Genomic DNA, 21,174 nt, shown 5'->3' on the forward strand with positions numbered 1-21,174 from the left:
CCCAGTACCTCTTTCTTCCTTTGAACTGTTTTTGGTGGGTATAGCCTACACCAAATATTTTATTAATTATTTACTTCCTACCTGCTTACCCCATAATAGTAAGAAACTTGTAGAAACTGGGCAGTACATTAGGCAAGCATTGTTCTGGGCTCCAAAAGGCACAGCAGCTAATTGGTTAATTAAAGCTAATTGATTGCTTGTGTCCCCAGTGTGACATCACAAACGGCAAGGACATACAGTATGTAATTTCCTAAACACAGTTCAGACTGCCAAATCTATACAAAGACTAGGCAAAACCCAGTTTCCATAATATATCCCATTTTAAACATGAGCCAGTTGCTCTGGTTTCTGAGGTTGGAGAAAAATAGTGAGCTAAACAACTAGACCAAGAAGCAGGTTAAGCTCTATTGATTTAACAGTCAGGAGTAAAGGGTACTCCTGTTTTTCCTTCTCCAAATATGCAAGCATTGAACCTACATGTCCAACAGCTCTTATATAATCAATCAATAGTTCCATCATTATAGATTTCTATCACATATCTTACTGTGTTGCAAGTGCCCCAATGACATACTTTTTATTTACAGCGCAGATTAGTTGCTTATTTCCCAACAGTAGCCTGGAAGAAATGTAGACCTCGTGGGAAAGAATGGGCCAACAAATATCATATGACCACGCTGGCCATCATCTTTTAGCCTTTAGGGGAGATTAGTGTTGGCTCATGAACTAGTCAGAAGTAGCAACATGTGAATCACCAGAGGCCCCGTGGTACGATATTATCACAATACTAGTCACGATATTGTAATTTGCTATATATATATATATAATTTGCGATATATTTTCAACTGCAAATTACGGAAAACTTTGTTAACATGTGCAATACATGGCGGTCAGGTGGCGTAGCGGAGATTGCGCTCGTCACCAATGCAAGAGGCTGCGGTCTCGACTCCCGGAGTCAGCATTGCTTGAGGCTTGGGCTGATCGTCATACTAACCCGTTTGGCTGGGTTAGGGGGAGGGCAAGTCATGGGTGGGAATCTGGCATTGTGGACAGCGTCACACAGGTCAGGTCTGGGCTCTTGCTCAGCGGAGGCAGGACTTGATGAAGGCAGCGTGACCTCCCACGCGTTACACTTCACCAATGAGAGTTCTCGCTGCCAGGTGAAACAAGAGTCACTGGCTGTCGCCGCGCGTGTCGGAGGAAGCGTGTGGATGACCGACCAGTAGGAGAACATGCGCAGAACAACCAGGTAAGGGAGAGGGGGAATTGGCACAACGACTAAATCGGAACGGGGAGAAAACAGAGAAAAATCTGAGAAAGAGGATTACATTTTTTTTTGAATTAATAAAGATACATGTGCAACACATATATATATACAGTACATCTTCCGTTTCCTCCAATAAGATAACGTTTTCAGTCTGTTCACCTCATTCCAATATTTTTATAGCAACATTTTTATTTATATATAGCGATGCTTGGCATCACTATCAATAATGATATCGGCAAGCAAAATATTGCTGTATCAAATTTGATTATTTTCTACAATATACCTCTGTATTTTAAACTTGTTTTTAATGTTTATTATTAATTCAATGAAAGAGTAGGTAAACAAACACTGCAGTCCTTATGCAGTGCTAGTATTGGCAGCAAGCTTAAAATGGGGGGATACCAACACATGTCATTTACATTTACATTTGAGTCATTTAACTGAACGCTTTTATCCAAAGCGACTTACAAGTTCTGTACGACAAGTCATCAGGAAGGGCACAACTCTATCAGCTGAGTAACAAAGTGTTGAGCGCTACAGTGTAGGTTAGTATATTAGGACAAGTGCATGACAGTAAGGTTAGTTAGGTTTAAAAATAATAATAATAATAATAATAATAATAATAATAATAATAATAATAATAATAATAATAATAATAATAATAATAATAATAATAATAATAATAATAATTTCAGATAATGGTTGAAAAAGTGTGCCTTTAGTCGACGAAAGATTGGACGGGTTCCGGCTGTCCTAACTGTGGTGTGAAGTTCCTTCCACCATTGTGGGGCAAGGACTGAGAATAGGCGACTTCTCTTTGATGACCCTCCCGGAGCTCGGATAGGAGTATGTCTGAGGCGGACAGAAGATGCAGAGCGTAGGGGTCTTGAGGGTGTGTAGTTAGAGACCATTGATCGGAGGTAGGCGGGAGCGGTTCCCTTTGCTCCATATAGACTCTTTAATCGCTAACGTTTCGACAGTGAACTGCAGTTCAGTGACCCTGATGAAGACAGTTCACTGTCACAATGTTGGTGATTAATTAATCTACATGGAGCTAGATTGAGTATGGGGTATTCCTCCTCGTTTCAGTTGACCATGAGTACTACTTGCTAATGGTAATGATGTAGGTACTGAGTCGGCCAGGGTTTGAAGTCTTCAGATTACCAAGCCAAAAAAAAGCTGTCGAGCTAAACAATTAATGAGCTTTAACTAATTAATTAGCTGTGCTTTTTGGAGCTGGGAGCACTGCCTGCCTTATGCACTGCCCAGTTTGTACCATTACTCTTGGGTGTGGGGTACTAGCCATCCAGGGAAAGGAATAATGCATTTAAAATGTGTGCCCTACCTGCTCCTTTGGCGTGCACAACTCTCTCTGGGATGCGCTCCCGATCAAAGTGGGCCATCTCGTCTGTGAAGACCACATCCTGCACCAGCAGGGGCCCCCTGGGGCCGGCCGTCTGCGAATTCAACTTGTCTCCGATGGGCACCCCGGCACCCGTGGTCAACGTATCTGGCGTCTGTTGACATTAAGGACACAGAATTACAAACCAGACTTATCTATCGAGTTGAAACATACACTTTTCAGTTTGGGGAGAGAAGTTTGTTTACATGTGCTGAGCTTGCGACTCGTTTTCAGAACATATTTACTCACTACTATACATGTAGGTCTACATTTATTCTATAATATGCCATTATTATAAATCGAAATCAAATACTTTTGAGGCGCAGGGAACAACATGTAAGACTAGAAGAGACTTCTTTGAATAGTAAATGTTTAACAAAATGACAGCCCCTTCTATTGTAAACAACGGTGAGACAGTGACTTTTCAGGTAGCTTTCTAGTTTCACACAGTGTTCCAATTTTTGCACTTATTTATTATTATGTTATTCTTATTGTGAAAAAGAAATCATGCACTGTAATGTCGAATCACGTTCCATTTATATATACAATATGGTGAATAAAGTAATCTGAATTGCAATTTTCCTGTGAAGACCGAGTTGATCGCATATTTAAATAGGCTGTAACATAGAATTTCACATTTCTCACACAAAACGACATGGTGCACCTTTAAGCCCACTCTCACTGTTGACTAGATTTAACAGTGTTTCTCAACTGGTGGGTCGCGACCCAAAAGTGGGTCGCGGGGCCATTTTGAGTGGGTCGCGGATGTGTGTAAAAAGAAAAAAAAAAAAAGTAATTTTTTTTTTCACTACCTATCTTTGTGAAAGTGGCTTCTCAGCTCTGGTCCAGCTGAAGACAAAGCGGAGGAACAGATTGGACATTGAGCATGACCTCAGAGTTGCTTTGTCTACAATCACCCCAGACTTTGAGACTCTTGTCAGGAGCAAACATCATCCCCAGTTATCCCATTAGTCCCCTGCATGTTAAGCTAAGAATTCTGCTAAGAAGGATATATTATTTATTATTATTATTATTATTTTATTTCATTGTGTTTTTAGCCCTTAGTTGCACTTTTGTTGCAACCCCAGTTATCCCATTAGTTCCCCCAAACGTAGGTCTGTTATGTTAAGCTAAGAAATCTGCTAAGAAGCATATTATTTATTATTATTTTATTTCATTGGGTTTTTAGCCCTAGTTGCACTTTTATTGCAATCCCAGTTATCCCATTAGTTCCCCCAAACTTAGGTCTGTTATGTTAAGCTAAGAAGTCTGCTAAGAAGCATAATTATTTATTATTATTATTTAATTTCATTGGGTTTTTAGCCCTAGTTGCACTTTTGTTGCAACCCCAGTTATCCCATTAGTTCCCCCAACCTTAGGTCTGTTATGTTAAGCTAAGAAATCTGCTAAGAAGCATATTATTTATTATTATTTTATTTCATTGGGTTTTAGCCCTAGTTGCACTTTTGTTGCAAACTCAGTTATCCCATTAGTTCCCCCAAATTTAGGTCTGTTATGTTAAGCTAAGAAATCTGCTAAGAAGCATTATTTATTATTCTTTTATTTCATTGGGTTTTTAGCAATAGTTGCACTTTTGTTGCACTTTTTGTGTTTATTTCATGTTTTGAAAGATTGCGTATTACTGCAAATATTTTTTTTTTACATAAATCATAGTGGTTCAAAATTTTGGGTCGCGACTTAATGACTAAGGAAAATGTTGGGTCCCGAGGCTAGACCAGTTGAGAACCACTGGACTAGAACATCTACTTTGGTTGTGGAATAAATAGCATTATGATTGCTAGTGCTAGGCAAACCTAGGCCTACCATCTGCAATAACCTAGGCCTAAACCTACCATCTGCAATAATCTAGGCCTAAACCAACCATCTGCAATGACCTAGGCCTACCATCTGCAATGACCTAGGCCTAAATCTACCATCTGCAATAATCTAGGCCTAAACCAACCATCTGCAATGACCTAGGCCTACCATCTGCAATGGTCTAGGCCTAAATCTACCATCTGCAATAATCTAGGCCTAAACCAACCATCTGCAATGACCTAGGCCTACCATCTGCAATGACCTAGGCCTAAATCTACCATCTACAATGACCTAGGCCTACACCTACCATCTGCAATGACCTAGGCCTACACCTACCATCTGCAATGACCTAGGTAGGCCTAAACCTTGATGATTGCACAATACCACTTTTTCACTGACAATACCGATTCTAAGCCTTAAGTATCCAAGCACTATTACTAGTACGTTCTCATAGCAGACCATTTGTTCGGGGCACCTGGAAACACAATGATAGAGATATAATAAAAATATTCCAACCCACACCACACGCTTAGAGTTACACTCTTTTATTAATGGATTACATGAAACCAAAAGGAACAGAACGGCATGTTTTTTTGCATGTCTTGCTTCATCACATTCAATGCTTTCATACATTTATGTAATCCATTAATAAAATAGTGTCAATCTAAGTATCCTGGTGTGCTCGTTGGAATATTGTCTTTGGTTTACCCTGCAGCAGCAAGCGCCCAGGAGAGAAGCACCACTGTGGACGAGGTGTCTTCAGCTTTAAGACAGAGAAGCACCACTGTGCACGAGGTGTCTTCAGCTTTAAGAGACAGAGAAGCACCACTGTGCACGAGGTGTCTTCAGCTTTAAGAGACAGAGAGAAGCACCACTGTGGACGAGGTGTCTTCAGCTTCAAGAGACAGAGAAGCACCACTGTGGACGAGGTGTCTTCAGCTTTAAGAGACAGAGAGAAGCACCACTGTGCACGAGGTGTCTTCAGCTTTAAGAGACAGAGAAGCACCACTGTGCACGAGGTGTCTTCAGCTTCAAGAGACAGAGAGAAGCACCACTGTGCACGAGGTGTCTTCAGCTTTAAGAGACAGAGAAGCACCACTGTGCACGAGGTGTCTTCAGCTTTAAGAGACAGAGAGAAGCACCACTGTGGACGAGGTGTCTTCAGCTTTAAGAGACAGAGAAGCACCACTGTGCACGAGGTGTCTTCAGCTTTAAGAGACAGAGAAGCACCACTGTGCACGAGGTGTCTTCAGCTTTAAGAGACAGAGAGAAGCACCACTGTGGACGAGGTGTCTTCAGCTTTAAGAGACAGAGAGAAGCACCACTGTGGACGAGGTGTCTTCAGCTTTAAGAGACAGAGAGAAGCACCACTGTGGACGAGGTGTCTTCAGCTTTAAGAGACAGAGAAGCACCACTGTGGACGAGGTGTCTTCAGCTTTAAGAGACAGAGAGAAGCACCACTGTGGACGAGGTGTCTTCAGCTTTAAGAGACAGAGAGAAGCACCACTGTGGACGAGGTGTCTTCAGCTTTAAGAGACAGAGAAGCACCACTGTGCACGAGGTGTCTTCAGCTTTAAGAGACAGAGAAGCACCACTGTGGACGAGGTGTCTTCAGCTTTAAGAGACAGAGAGAAGCACCACTGTGCACGAGGTGTCTTCAGCTTTAAGAGACAGAGAGAAGCACCACTGTGGACGAGGTGTCTTCAGCTTTAAGAGACAGAGAAGCACCACTGTGGACGAGGTGTCTTCAGCTTTAAGAGACAGAGAAGCACCACTGTGCACGAGGTGTCTTCAGCTTTAAGAGACAGAGAAGCACCACTGTGCACGAGGTGTCTTCAGCTTTAAGAGACAGAGAAGCACCACTGTGCACGAGGTGTCTTCAGCTTTAAGAGACAGAGAGAAGCACCACTGTGCACGAGGTGTCTTCAGCTTTAAGAGACAGAGAGAAGCACCACTGTGGACGAGGTGTCTTCAGCTTTAAGAGACAGAGAGAAGCACCACTGTGCACGAGGTGTCTTCAGCTTTAAGAGACAGAGAAGCACCACTGTGCACGAGGTGTCTTCAGCTTTAAGAGACAGAATTCAGTTCTGCGTTAAGACAGATCTAACATCTTTCCATTTGTCAAAAATGTAGAAAAGAAAAATAGCTTTGATTTCTGACAGGTTACTCGTGTCTCTTGGTACTTAGGGTAATTCTCTGATACGCGTGCTCTGATTTAGCCTAGTATCGGCATGATATTTGATACCAGTATTGGTATATCCCTAGTCGCTACACTTTTTAATATACTATCAAGAGTGATATTCTGTTCATTGAAAGGAGATGTCAAGTTAGTATCATTCATAATACATCAAGCTTTCACATGTTAACAAATTATTTGGACCAGTGTGATCGGTTGCCATGGGAGATTAACATAGGCTAACCTGTGCTAGCAGGTGATAAATAAATTGCCACAATTGCTGTGGATGTTTTTGAACCACTAAAATTAACTAAATTGTAGCCAACTAGTTTAATGACTTGTTTGTGGACTAGCTAGCTGATATCCTTTACAACTACTGATAACTGACATACTGACTGATGGACCAACCAGAGTAAACAGAGTAGATTATGCAATATTTCAAAGGAAGTAGATTGGATATTTGAAATGGCTTGCTTTTATCCAGGGGGATAGAGATCAAAGGGTTTTAGTCATCATGTTCACAACAACAACAGTTCTAACATTTATGGTAATTTTACATCAACGTACCTTCTGTAGAAAAATGCAACAAGATTGAAAAACAGAATTTGTATTGTACTGAATGTTTAACTTGGGGATGGGACCAAGTTAGGTTACATCTTATCAGGCTGCAGCAGACGTTGCAGAATTTTTGTCTGCACTAGTTATGGTCTTTAAACAAACATAGGCATATTGATCATGATGGTCTTGTTATGGTCTGGCTTCTCTTGATTAGAACCATTCGATAACCATGAGCTGTCATGGTTAAAGTTCAACTAGAATCGGGCCGATGCAGGACAACGACCTATAGTGAACCTTTTCCCCAGCGCTGATAATGTTACAGCTATGCCACGAGTATGATAGTAATAAAGGCAACATTAGAATAGATTTCAAATTAGGGTTAGGCCAAATAACAGCAGTTCATGCCTAAAAGTATGCTCAAACGTTACAAATAGCCAATGTCAAACATACTTATTGCCTTTACTTACCCCAATTAATTTAAATATCCATTTACTGAGCCAATGTTTCTTAACTTAATTTTCTGAACTTAAAAAGGTGCTGTAGGTGGTATGTATTTGTTAAAATAAGTGGTCTACATGTTAAAATAGTAGCTCTACATTCCAACAGCCATCACTGATAATGATATAGAGTGTTTGGTCAGTAACATGGGTCTCCCAGTCCCTCCACTCTGCAGTAAAAGAAAACATTGCATGGTATCCCTTACCACTTTATCCAATCAGGAGAGAAAACGCCATACTGCAAAAATGGTCCGACAACAATAAGAAATAAAAACAAATGTGCTTGAAAGTAAATTTAAATTTGGCATGATAAGACTTCTTGAAACAAGTTTTTTTTTTATCTAGGGTTCACCCCTGATTGGATAAATAGACTGGGAGACCCGTGTTACTGACCAAGCACTCTACATCAATGATGGCTGTCGGAATGTAAAGAAATACCACTTACAATGGCGGCTGGGTGGTGCAGCGGACAAGGCGCTCGTCACCAACGCAAGAGACACTGGTATCGAATCCAGCTGTCAGCGTTGCTTCCGGCTTGGCCGGCCGTCATACTGGCTAGAATAAGCGGGAGGGAAGCCGGTGGGTGGGTCTGGGTCGTTGTGGACAGCGACTCCTACAGTTCGGTCGGGGTGCCTGCACAGCGAGGGAAGGATCTAAGAGGGGTAGTGTGACCTTCCACACGTTACACTCTCCCAGTCAGAGTCCACGCTGCCAGGTGAAAAGAAGCGGTGGGTTGGGTACACATGTGTCGGAGGAAGCATGTGATAGTCTCCGCCCTCCCAGACCGACGGTAGGGGGTAGAGTGCGCAACGACCAGGAAGGGGAGTGGGAATTGGCATAACGACTAACATTGGGAGGGGAGAAAAAACGGAAAAAAGGAGGAAAAAGATTTATATATATATAAAAAAAAAAACACTTACAGCACAGAACACGTCTTCTCCTGAGTCACTCAGACAAGAAGATATAACAATTTAATATCTCGTGAATTTGTGCTAAATTGGGCTCGCTTCAGCCGGATAGCTTTCCACTGAACGCGTTATGAATTGAAAATGGGGGACCCTGATGTAAACAAGACGAAAGTCTTTTTCTGGTCTGCATCCCCTTAACAATTGTGTGCATTTAGCCGTACTGTATTGTACCCATTCTGCAATCTGTTAATAAAGTTTTCAATCAATCAATCAATCAATCACAGATAGGAAATTGGTATCCATCTATCTTCTTGTCTGACTCTGGAGAAGATGGTAAGCACATTTCCATAATGTTGCCGTGTTCCTTTAATGGCATTTGGGCTGTCTCCTCTCCTCCAGTCGTTTATTGTTTGTTTGCTCAGCTTCAATCTTGCACCAAAAAAACAACCATTGACTGATTGATTGATTGAAAATGTTATTAACAGATGCAGAATGGGATTGCAGACCAGAGAAATACTTTCGTCTTGTTTACATCAGGGTCCCCCCATTTTCAATTCATCATAGTGTGGACAAACTCTACCTGCTTATCTAACAGTAGCAGACATGTACTGTAGGAACCCAGATACCAGCCATGTCACTAAAACACAACTAATGTTACCCATCTACTGTCTATCTGTATGCATTGTCATATGTTATGATGAATTGAAAATGGGGGACCCTGATGTAAACAAGACGAAAGTCTTTCTCTGGTCTGCATCCCATAACAATTGTATGTATTGAGCTGTACTGTACCCATTCTGCAATCTGTTAATACAGTTTTCAATCAAACAATCAATCAATCACCCATCTGTGCCAGCTAGCTAGCTAACGTTAGCGACCTTACATCGCTAGAAGCACTACTATCAGGACGTGCAGCTGGCAAATCAGTCATTCTAAATCACCTGCTAACGCATAACGTTAAGACATGATGTTTACAAAAACGGCCTTTAATGACGTGTTAGTACCGTTTTTCTTTGAGATGTCAAACCTTATCCTCAAACGACCTCTCACCCATTTCCCTGGAACAGACAGAGTTGCACAGCAGCACAACAACACAACGATACTTGATCAAACGCAGAAAATACAGACCTGAGAACATCGGTTCTCTTTCCATAGCTTCATCTGATCGGTTGATTTGTCTCTATTGTCAGCCATGATCTCGACAGGCAGCGTCAGACGTCCGTAGATGAGGAGAGAGACAAATGTTTGTTGATTCAAATACTCGAAAAATTCTTCCTGGACTTTGCACCATTTGGCTCCGCCTCCTCCTCTATTTCCATTGGCTACGGGGAGGCAACTGACCTACTGTTAGGAGTAGGGTAAAACTGCAGTGCCGCAACGCCATACATAGGAGGGGCCTGTACTGTGCGTTGGGGGCCTGTACTGTGCGGTGCACTACTGAATGAATGAAAACGTTATTTAACAGATTGCAGAATGGGTACAATACAGTACGGCTCAATACACACAATTGTTAAGGGGATGCAGACCAGAGAAAGACGTTCGTCTTGTTTACATCAGGGTCCCCCATTTTCATTTCATATTGACATTTATGACATACACGACATACAGATAGACAGTACTGCTACATCTATACTGTACATTGGAGGAGGTTGGGTAGGTGGGGTTGGGTGGGTGGGTGGGGGGGGGGCTGTACATTGGAGGTGGGGGGGGGGGGGGGGTTGGGTAGGGGGGGGGGACACACACTGTACATTGGAATACTGACAGAGCCATACTTGGTCATTTATAACCGCTGAATACCACAAAACGGGGCCTGAAACGAAGCCTATTTAACAAATTATGACCACTTAATAATAGTTTCATACAATACAATGTAGAAGCCACACATTTAATACAATATAATTGTGGCGGGTGGCGTCACATAATAATATATCTTGATGAGACAAATGCCTTGTGTGTCTTGTCCTTAGTCAGCAAGGAAATTAAGAAAATGAAGATAACACAAATATACATTTGATCCACAACACAAGCCATACGTTTTCATTTAACTATCTTTGTGTACAGAACATGATTCATCTATGACGTTAATCAATATGCTCACTCGCTTGCTGTGTGTATTCTGTGAACAATGATCTGCTTGTGTTCTGACAACCGCTCAGTTTATCATAATAATTTGAACGCTTGCATTCGATTAATGTGCAGTTAAGATCAGGAGTACAGTGCATGTGCGAAAGGGGCTATTGTGTCCTAGGAATTGTTCCACTATTCACCGTCTATGGAGTAGCGCCAGGAGGATTGATTGAAAACTTTATTAACAGATTGCAGAATAGGTACAATACAGACTTAAGGCTCAATACAAACAAGTGTTAAGGCGATGCAGACCAGAGAAAGACTTTCATCTTGTTTACATGATCAGGGTCCCCCATTTTCAATTCATCATGACATTTATGACATACACGACATACAGACATACAGTACTGTTTCATCCAGATAAGTATGGACTGATGGAGTGACTATATCATCACTATAGTCTCGCTGGTATTCAGTGAGTTCAGAGACTTCATTCACAAATCTAAACTGAGCTGTACAATCCACCCAAAACGTTGGCCAGTGCATCACCACCATAACATATAATAGTGTTACAATAGCATAAAAAACAGATGAAATTATTAGTAAAGTAGTGCTATTTGAAGGCAAAAACTATGTTATAAAACGTTATGAAGGCAGAAACTATATTTATTATATTCCTGTTCAATATGGGATATTGTGTGATGAGTCTTGCTGCAATGTAAATGTTCCCATGAGGGATACTACTCCTAATATTAGGCTATAGAAACAACAGGTGTGAATTATATTTGAATTCTGATCTGATCTTGATGTTTCTATAATACATTTATACTGTATATTTAAGGAATACATTTATACGGTATATTTAAGGATCTTGATGTTGATGATCTTGAAAATAGAGCTAGGAGAGGAAAAGAAGAAGGGAGCAGGGGATGGAAAGAGAGGAGAGAAGGGCAAGACACAGACAGGAGCAGGAGCGACCCGAGTGTTGGACAAGGTAGATACCGGCATTGACTCTTGGTCCACTAACCTGTTAGACTGTTAGTCCACTAACTTGTTAGACTGTCCACTAACTCTTAGGACTGTTAGTCCACTAATTCTTAGGACTGTTAGTCCACTAACTCCTAGGACTGTTAGTCCACTAACTCCTAGGACTGTTAGTCCACTAACTCTTAGGACTGTTAGTCCACTAACTCCTAGGACTGTTGGTCCACTACCTCCTAGGACTGTTAGTCCACTAACGTCACGGTGACCAATCGCAGCCACTCTTATTGTCTGGGACCAAATACGGCCACGCCCCATTCCCAGTAAAAAGTGGGAATCTCTAGAATGGGTTTCGGGCGGCCTATTGCTTAATAACAGCGGAGCAGTGCTGCCGTTGCTTCCGCGTTTTCCCTGATTGGCTGCGACACGCCCCGCGGCAGGCGCGGCAACCGCAGAGCGGAGCGGCAGAGCTTGCGGAATTATGTAACCGCCCTAATCCGCCATGATTTTCATTCGGCGCTCAGCTCACCTGGCAGCGCAGCGGTCCTGCGGTCCGTTGTTGACGAGTTCGAATCCCATAAATCTTTTTTTTTAACGTGATTTTTTTTTAACGTGTATTCTTTCGCCGGTTAAGGTTAGGCATGGTTAAGGTTAAGGTTAAGGTTAGGCATTGTTTCGGAGTTGGTTAAGGTTAGAACGGTTAAGTTTAGGCGCTGTTAAGGAGCTGGTTAAGGTTAGAGTTTGTCTTAGAGACAGCCTATTTCCGCACTGCCGCTCTCCCGCGTGCGTGTTGCTTAATGACAGCGGAAGAGTGCAAGGGCGCTTCCGCATTCTTCGCCGCGCATGCGCATGAGGTCCTTGCTTAGTTCAGAAAAAAAAAAAAAAACAGGATACACAACACAACAAGGTGCACTACCCTACCCTGTTTATTTTTCCTCATTATTATATTCAGAGTTAATTATATTGTTTACACTGTCTTTCTTCTAATATAACCCTGCCCATTCCCAAATCATATTCAGAAAGTATCACAGAGACTTATATTGACCGCGGAATTAGTTATTATTAGTAAGACACAACATTTCCGTAGTAATTGACCACCATGAGGCTCCCCCAGGTGCTCTAAATACATGTTAAGATATTCAAAATCGTCACAGCAGTATAGTTTGTTTATACTTCAGAAGTGATGTACAGTGACGACTGAATCTGGTAGTTGGTTGTTAAAAACGAGAAATAACATAATAACGTTACGCTTTCTAGTTCAGTCAGCTAGTTTGTTTATACTTCAGAAGTGATGTACAGTGACGAGTGAATCTGCATCGCGCATTTCATAATCATTCAGAAGTGATGTACAGTGACTGCCTCGCGCATTTCATAATCATTCAGAAGTGATGTACAGTGACTGCCTCGCGCATTTCATAATCATTCAGAAGTGATGTACAGTGACTGCCTCGCGCATTTCATAATCATTCAGAAGTGATGTACAGTGACTGCCTCGCGCATTTCATAATCATTCAGAAGTGATGTACAGTGACTGCCTCGCGCATTTCATAATCATTCAGAAGTGAATCTGCCTCGCGCATTTCATAATCATTCAGAAGTGAATCTGCCTCGCGCATTTCATAATCATTCAGAAGTGATGTACAGTGACTGCCTCGCGCATTTCATAATCATTCAGAAGTGAATCTGCCTCGCGCATTTCATAATCATTCAGAAGTGATGTACAGTGACTGCCTCGCGCATTTCATAATCATTCAGAAGTGAATCTGCCTCGCGCATTTCATAATCATTCAGAAGTGAATCTGCCTCGCGCATTTCATAATCATTCAGAAGTGATGTACAGTGACTGCCTCGCGCATTTCATAATCATTCAGAAGTGAATCTGCCTCGCGCATTTCATAATCATTCAGAAGTGATGTACAGTGATATTAGAAGAAAGACAGTGTAAACAATATAATTAACTCTGAATATAATAATGACGAAAAATAAACAGGGTAGGGTAGTGCACCTTGTTGTGTTGTGTATCCTGTTTATTTTTCGTCATTATTATATTCAGAGTTAATTATATTGTTTACACTGTCTTTCTTCTAATATAACCCTGCCCATTCCCAAATCATATTCAGAAAGTATCACAGAGACTTATATTGACCGCGGAATTAGTTATTAGATTAGTAAGTCACAACATTTCCGTAGTAATTGACCACCAGACTCTCTCTTCACTTTGACTGCCGGGAACCGTCTTTAGACGTCTTTGCTGGCCATGCTAAAGTTGCCGGAGGACGTGTTACGTCGTCCTTATATCAATATTTCAAAAATCTGCGATCGGATTCATATGTCCCCTCCGCTGGCCTGAGATCCACCAGCAGGACCCACTGAGCTCTCTGGCGGTTCAGGAGCGCCATCTGGTGGCCGATCGGCGCAATCGCCAAACAGGATGTTGCATAGAGGTTGTCCTAGACGTCCGTAGTACTTCCGGGCGCTCGCTATAGGTCATGGGACTCTGGCTCGTCACGCTACACGGTGATCGATTGGCAATAACTCGATAAACAACATGATTTGGACGTATATACCATTATACAAGCTGGAGATGGACCGGGTAAAAATATATCCCATAATGATAAGATTTCTACTCTACGATGATCGCCCAACGGCGCGCGGAGACTGGGGTGAGTTTCAGCGTGTAACGTTACCGTCTTCGATACTAACTGCTATTATCAACATTTGACCCACATTAGATGATTGGTATAACGCTGCCCACGGAATTATAAACGCCCCCTCGCCCATCCGGTCAACATCAGATGACGTGTAGTAACTTCTAGAAGTACGTCTAGTTGGAATTTTTTATATCGCGCTGATTGCCATCAAACTGTATTTCATCATCAATATAATGCATTTGGGGCTATATATCACGTTCTGGAGAAAGCTGCAGAAAGAGATGAAAACATACTTATACATTAGACCATACTTTACTATGAATATGTGAATGAAAAAGTTTAACGTTGCTACACAATGAACAATACATATAGGACTTTGAATGGGCCCTAATAATGGCAATGTAGCAATAGAATTTAAAAGGTTATAGCCCTGCAAAGAAGGGGACTTTCTCCATAGACAAATAGCGCTGGCAATCTATGGTATATCATGAATTTAACCTTAGGCAGCCAAAGTGTTAAGGCATTAACTGGGTTAATTAATATAAATGTTATATTGTAACTGTCTAGTTACACATTGGTTCCGAAACATGTATGTTCCAGGCTGCAATTTTGAATCTGAGAGAGCTCTGGTCAGCGAAGCTGGCGCCGTTCGCGAATCGCGACCTCCATGTTTTGGGGCTATTCATCAGAAAACTCAGATCCCGATTCGGCTCCCATCCGTCGAGATACTATTGCATCCGTCGGGCAAGAACTGGCGGTTTTCAGCCTCTCTCTCTGGAGCTTAACGGAGTTTCGAGTTTGGGATTCACCGTGTTGAATGGGGCGTCTGAACTAAGCGAGGACCTCATGCGCATGCGCGGCGAAGAATGCGGAAGCGCCCTTGCACTCTTCCGCTGTCATTAAGCAACACGCCTCCCGCGTTGCCGCGGTCACATGGTCAAATTGTCACATTCTTGCACTGCTCCGCTGTTAAAAAGCAACACGCTTTCGGGCGACGCTGTATACGGAAGTGGCTCTCAAGGTGACGATTAGACAACACTTTCTGTTGTCAGTAGATGGCAGCATTGTTTTAAAATTAAAAGGTGAACATGTTGAAAACTACATGAATACATTTCCCAAGAGCGTTAGCACAGGTCACAGGTCACTGGGATGTGTCTATTCTTCGACCTGATCTGAACAGCGGTAAACTGTTTACTGCGACCTCGGTATAGCGACCGCGAATGGTAAACTAATTATCTTAACAAAAGTGCGCTGGTAGCACATATGTTGTCTAAAGGGGGACATATGGTACAATTTAAGATTTGAATGATAATCGGCATATAAAGGACAACACAAAGCATCGTTAATTTGTAAGACCTCAATGAAAACGGTAATATTCGCTATTGTTATGAAAATGTGCTAGAATCCTATAAAAATGTGGACGCATTTGGTCTACGTTCCGTTAACTCCTAGGACTGTTGGTCCACGACCTCTTAGGACTGTTAGTCCACTAACTCTTAGGACTGTTAGTCCACTAACTCCTAGGACTGTTAGTCCACTAACTCCTAGGACTGTTAGTCCACTAACTCTTAGGACTGTTAGTCCACTAACTCTTAGGACTGTTAGTCCACTAACTCCTAGGACTGTTAGTCCACTAACTCATAGGACTGTTAGTCCACTAACTCTTAGGACTGTTAGTCCACTAACTCCTAGGACTGTTGGTCCATTAACTTCTAGAACTGTTGATCCACTAAGAGTTTCAACAGCAATGTGAGATGTGGTGTTCCTTCCTGTGGTTGCGGTCAGGCTGCGTGTAGTTACTCTTGAAGCCCAGCAGATGGAGTAGAGACTCACAGAGAGAAAGATGGCATCAGTCTTCTCTAGGCTTCCCAAATGTTATCATCAGACCACAGAACATACAGAGACCCATCTGATAAGATTTAGTCCCAGAGACCCATCTGATAAGATGTATTCCTCCCATTTAAAGAATTGACATAATGTTCCCATGACAGTTCAGTCAGTATTTGTAACATGCACCACTCAGAATGAATCTCTCTCTCTCTCTCTCTCTCTCTCTCTGACAGGGTTCTAAACGACAAAGCCTTGTTGGACGACATAGAGCAACTCCAGGCTTCCATCGACCAAGGCTCACAAAGGTACTAATTCTCTGTCTCTCTCTCTGTCACTCTCTCATTCATACATGTTATTCCTATATGGTCTAAGACAGTGAATTCATACATGTTATTCCTATATGGTCTTAACCTTTTAAGCCCTAGCCATATTTTCAGAAAACTTGCCTAAAAATACATACGTAACCTAAGTAAATGGAAGATTGCTCCACTTCTACAAGGACCATTAGCATGTTGGTATCTAGGCATCTATGGATCTCAGGGAATGTTCCAGTGTCAGAAATATTGTGTCTGTTACTAGGCTTGAGTACATTTGTAATGAACCAACGGAGAATATCAATATTAATTTTTTTATTTTATTTTTTATCTTTGATGGTGAATTATAACACCATGCTAAAAATGACCAGACATGAAAAATGTAGCTCATTCAGCACCTTCTTGAGATCACATGTACAAAGAATCTAAGCAAATGAATAAAGGGCTGTTATGGTTTGATACCGACCCCAAACGCACGACACAAGAGAGTAGGAATTCAGAGTTGCCAAATACGAGGGCTTGTTTATTTGATACTAAATATAAGAGTACAGGAAAGGCAAGTCAACAAGACAGGTACATAGGACAAGGGGCAAAGTTCTGCTGCTCTGCAGCTTCTCCCGTGATGGTAGTCTTGGGGATAGCAGGTGTTGACGTCTGAACCGCTCTGCAGAATTCTCTCGGCAGAATCTCAGATGTGTTGCGAGACCGAGAGAGGGAGAGAGGGTACGAGTCAACACAGTGCAGTTTGAACGAGCAGGAGAACAGGGTGAACAATTCTTTGTGTAATTTAAACACAGTGAGCACAATTCCAAAACAGCCCAAGTGAATCTCTTCGTGTAATACACACAGTGAGCAAAACTCCAAACACAGTCCCAGTGAATATCTTCGTGTAAGGTACACACCGTTAGCAAAAATCCAAACACAGTCCCAGTGAATATCTTCGTGTAATATACACACAGTTAGTGAAGTCCAAAACAATCCAATAGTGAAATAATATCTTCGGTGTGAGCAACACACAGAGGGAGATGGAAGGTCCCAAAAATATTATCCCATAAGGGAACAAGCAAAAATAGAAAAGCTGGGTGAGTGACTGTCTGACAAAAGGTGGTAGTCTTCAGTGTAATAGTTACACACGAAAAACGGAATAGATCAAGACAGTCAATAAAAACTCACCCAGACGTAATGCGTAATGGTGCTGGAACAAAACAGCGGAGCGAGGGCGCGCCACGGGAACAGGTGTCCAAGGGAAGGCTTCTTGGAAATTCCTGGAGATAGCACAAGGAGCAAAAGCAGCAGCAGCAGCAACACGGGGAAATGCAACCAGAGAAAAATCAAGACGATCCAACAAACTTAGAGTGGAGAAACGGGGTATAAATAATAAGGGATCGATTGATTGAAAAGCAGTGACAGCTGGGGAATGTGATTGAAAAGCGTGCGGTCCTGAGAGAACCAATCAGCGACGTCTCTGATGACGTCACTGGGGAGAAGCGTGTGAATGAGGGAATTGAAATAATTAACAGAAAAACAAATGAAAACAGAGCGAGGGTGGTTAAAGGAACAGAACGAGTGAGAGAGCAAGGACAGAAACCTCACAGTACCCCCCCCTCCACGGGAGCCACCCGGCGACCAGGCCGACCCGGTTCGTCAGGATGGGCTCGATGGAAGTCGGTGATCAAGCCGGGATCCACGATGAGCTGCCGGGAGACCCAGCTACGCTCCTCAGGGCCATAACCCTCCCAGTCCACCAGGTATTGGAACCCCCGGCCCCGCCGACGAACGCCCATCAACCGGCGGACCTGCCACTGGGGGTGACCACCCACCAACACGGGAGGCGGCGGATCAGGAGCTGGAGGCATAAGGGGACTGAGGGAGACGGGCTTAACCCGGGAGACATGGAACACGGGGTGGATGTGCATGGATGCAGGAAGCTTCAGGCGCAGGGCCGCCGGACTGAGTACCTTTAGGACCTCGAAAGGCCCGACGAAGCGGGGGTTGAGCTTCTTGGCCGAGGACCGTAACGGGAGGTCCTTCGCGGAGAGCCACACCCTCTGCCCAGGGCGGTAAGTCGGCGCAGGAACCCGGCGCCGGTCGGCACCACGACAGGCGCGCTCAGATGTTCGGAGCAGCGCGGTCCTGGTGATCTCCCAAACTCGTCGGCAGCGGTCGAGGTGGACCTGCACGGAGGGAACTGCCACTTCCGTCTCCTGTGCGGGGAAAAGAGGGGGCTGGTAGCCCAGGGAGACCTCAAAAGGGGAGAGGCCGGTGGCGGAACTGACCATTGAATTGATGGAGTATTCAACCCAGGGAAGGAAACGGCTCCAGGATGCCGGTCTCTCGGCTGCCACACACCGAAGAGCTGACTCTACGCTCTGGTTCATCCTCTCCGTCTGCCCGTTTGTCTGGGGATGATAGCCAGAGGAGAGACTGACCGTTGCCCCCAACCCCTTGCAAAAAGCCTGCCATACCTGGGAGGTGAACTGGGGCCCCCGGTCAGAGACGATGTCCTGGGGAAAGCCATGAAGGCGGAACACGTGGTGCGTCAGGAGGTCCGCCGTCTCGGCCGCAGAGGGAAGCTTGGAGAGGGCCACGAGGTGGACCCCCTTGCTGAATCGATCCACCACGGTCAGAAGGCAGGTGTTCCCCTGGGAGGAGGGTAGACCAGTGACGAAGTCGAGCGCCACATGTGACCATGGACGGCTCGGAATGGGAAGTGGCTGCAAGAGCCCGGAGGGTGCCTGGTGAGAGGCCTTGCTGCGGGCACAGACCGCGCAGGCCAACACGAACTCCTTGACGTCGTTCCGCATGGTGGGCCACCAGAAACGACGAGCCAGGAAGGAGAACGTGCGATGGACGCCTGGGTGGCAGGCGAACCGGCTGGTATGGCCCCACAGCAGTACCTGGGACCGGACAGAGTCGGGGACGAAGAGACGATTCCTAGGGACGTTGCTTGGAGCACGATGGAAGCGCAGGGCACGCCTCACCACACCCTCGATGCCCAAGGTGATGGCTCCAACCACTCGGGCCTCCGGGAGGATGGGAGAAGGGTCCTCAGAGGGTGGAGCCCCCTTGGAGTGCATCCGGGACAGGGAGTCGGCCTTCGTGTTGCGGGAACCGGGGCGGAAGGTCAGCGAGAAGTCGAACCGACTGAGGAAACTGGCCCATCTCGCCTGCCGACCGTTGAGGCGCCTGGAAGCGCGGATGAACGTCAGGTTCTTGTGGTCCGTCCAGATGGTAAAAGGCTCCTCGGCACCCTCTAGCCAATGACGCCACTCTTCCAGCGCAGCCACGACCGCCAGCAGCTCCCGATTGCCGGTGTCGTAGTTCCTCTCGGCGGGGAGGAAGCGACGCGAGTAGAAGGCGCAAGGATGCACCTTCTGGTCTGAAAGAGAACGTTGGGATAGGACAGCACCCAGGCCAGAATCCGAGGCGTCCACCTCCACGATGAACTGTCTCTTGGGGTCAGGGTGGAGCAGGATAGGGGCGGAAGTGAACCTTCTCTTGAGGGAGCGGAACGCAGCGCATGCCGCTGGGGACCAGTCGAACGGCAGAGCGGGGGAGGTCAGCTTGGTAAGTGGCTCCGCCACTTGACTGTAGTTCCGGATGAACCTTCGGTAGAAGTTGGCGAACCCGAGGAAACTCTGTAACTCCTTCCGAGTGGTGGGTTCTGGCCAATCCTCCACAGCCTGGATCTTGCGAGGATCCGCTCGGGTCAAGCCCTTCTCAACGATGAAGCCCAGGTAGTCGACGGAGTTGGAGTGAAAACGGCACTTCTCCGCCTTGACGAAGAGCCGATTGTGGAGGAGGCGCTCCAGCACACGGCGGACATGCAGGATGTGTTCCTCGAGGGTCCTGGAAAAGATGAGAATGTCGTCCAGGTACACCACCACGAACACCTCCAGCATGTCACGGAGGACGTCGTTCATGAGTGCCTGGAATACCGCCGGGGCGTTGGTGAGGCCGAACGGCATTACAAGGTACTCGTAGTGGCCCCTGGGGGTCTTGAAGGCGGTCTTCCATTCATCGCCCTCACGGATACGGACAAGATGGTAGGCACTTCGGAGGTCCAGCTTGGTGAAGAACGAGGCCTGGGTCAGTGGCTCGAAGGTGGAGCTCATGAGAGGTAGGGGGTATTTGTTCTTGATGGTGATCTCGTTGAGCTGACGATAGTCGATGCAGGGTCGCAGGTCCCCATCCTTCTTACCAACAAAGAAGAACCCGGCCGCCACCGGGGAGGAGGAAGGCCGAATGAGTCCTGCTTCCAATGACTCAGAGATGTAGAGATCCATCGCCTTCTTCTCCGGGACAGTCAGACTGTAGAGGCGGCTGCCGGGAAGGGGAGCCCCTTGGCGGAGGTCGATGGCGCAGTCATAGGGGCGGTGAGGTGGAAGGGCCTGAGCCCTGGTCTTACTGAATACCTCCATGAGGTCGTGGTACTCGGGAGGAATGGACGAGGGGTCCGGGGGCAACTCACCAGCCGGCCTCCGGGGCGGGGGACAGGACGCCGCCTGCAGACAGCGGGCGTGACAGGAGGAGCTCCAGCCCCTGATGGTACCGGAGGACCAGGCGATGTGGGGCTCGTGCAGCGCGAGCCAGGGCCTACCCAGGACCACCGGGACAAGGGGGGATTGGGTAATGAGGAACTGGATTCTCTCGACGTGGTTCCCAGCGATGGTCAGCACGACTGGGCCGGTGCGTTGAGAGATGTCGG

The 21,174-nt window shown here is 45.1% G+C and overlaps 1 protein-coding gene across 2 annotated transcripts in view; it reads right to left on the minus strand.

The window, feature by feature from the left end:
- The window catches only part of cat (catalase), a 59,490-nt gene extending 49,601 nt beyond the window's left edge, over positions 1-9,889 (minus strand). For both annotated transcript variants that reach the window (XM_084334960.1, XM_084334959.1), the window contains exons 1-2: positions 9,752-9,889; positions 2,610-2,781 (exon numbers count right to left, since the gene is read on the minus strand). In XM_084334960.1, the coding sequence (XP_084191086.1) occupies positions 2,610-2,781; positions 9,752-9,817 (238 nt within the window). In that variant the 5' untranslated portion in view covers positions 9,818-9,889. The remainder of the gene's footprint in view (positions 1-2,609; positions 2,782-9,751) is intronic.
- Positions 9,890-21,174: the final 11,285 nt, after the last annotated feature.

This window comes from Notolepis coatsorum, assembly GCF_963971535.1.
Source record: "Notolepis coatsorum genome assembly, chromosome: 18".
Classification (NCBI taxonomy): Eukaryota; Metazoa; Chordata; class Actinopteri; order Aulopiformes; family Paralepididae; genus Notolepis; species Notolepis coatsorum.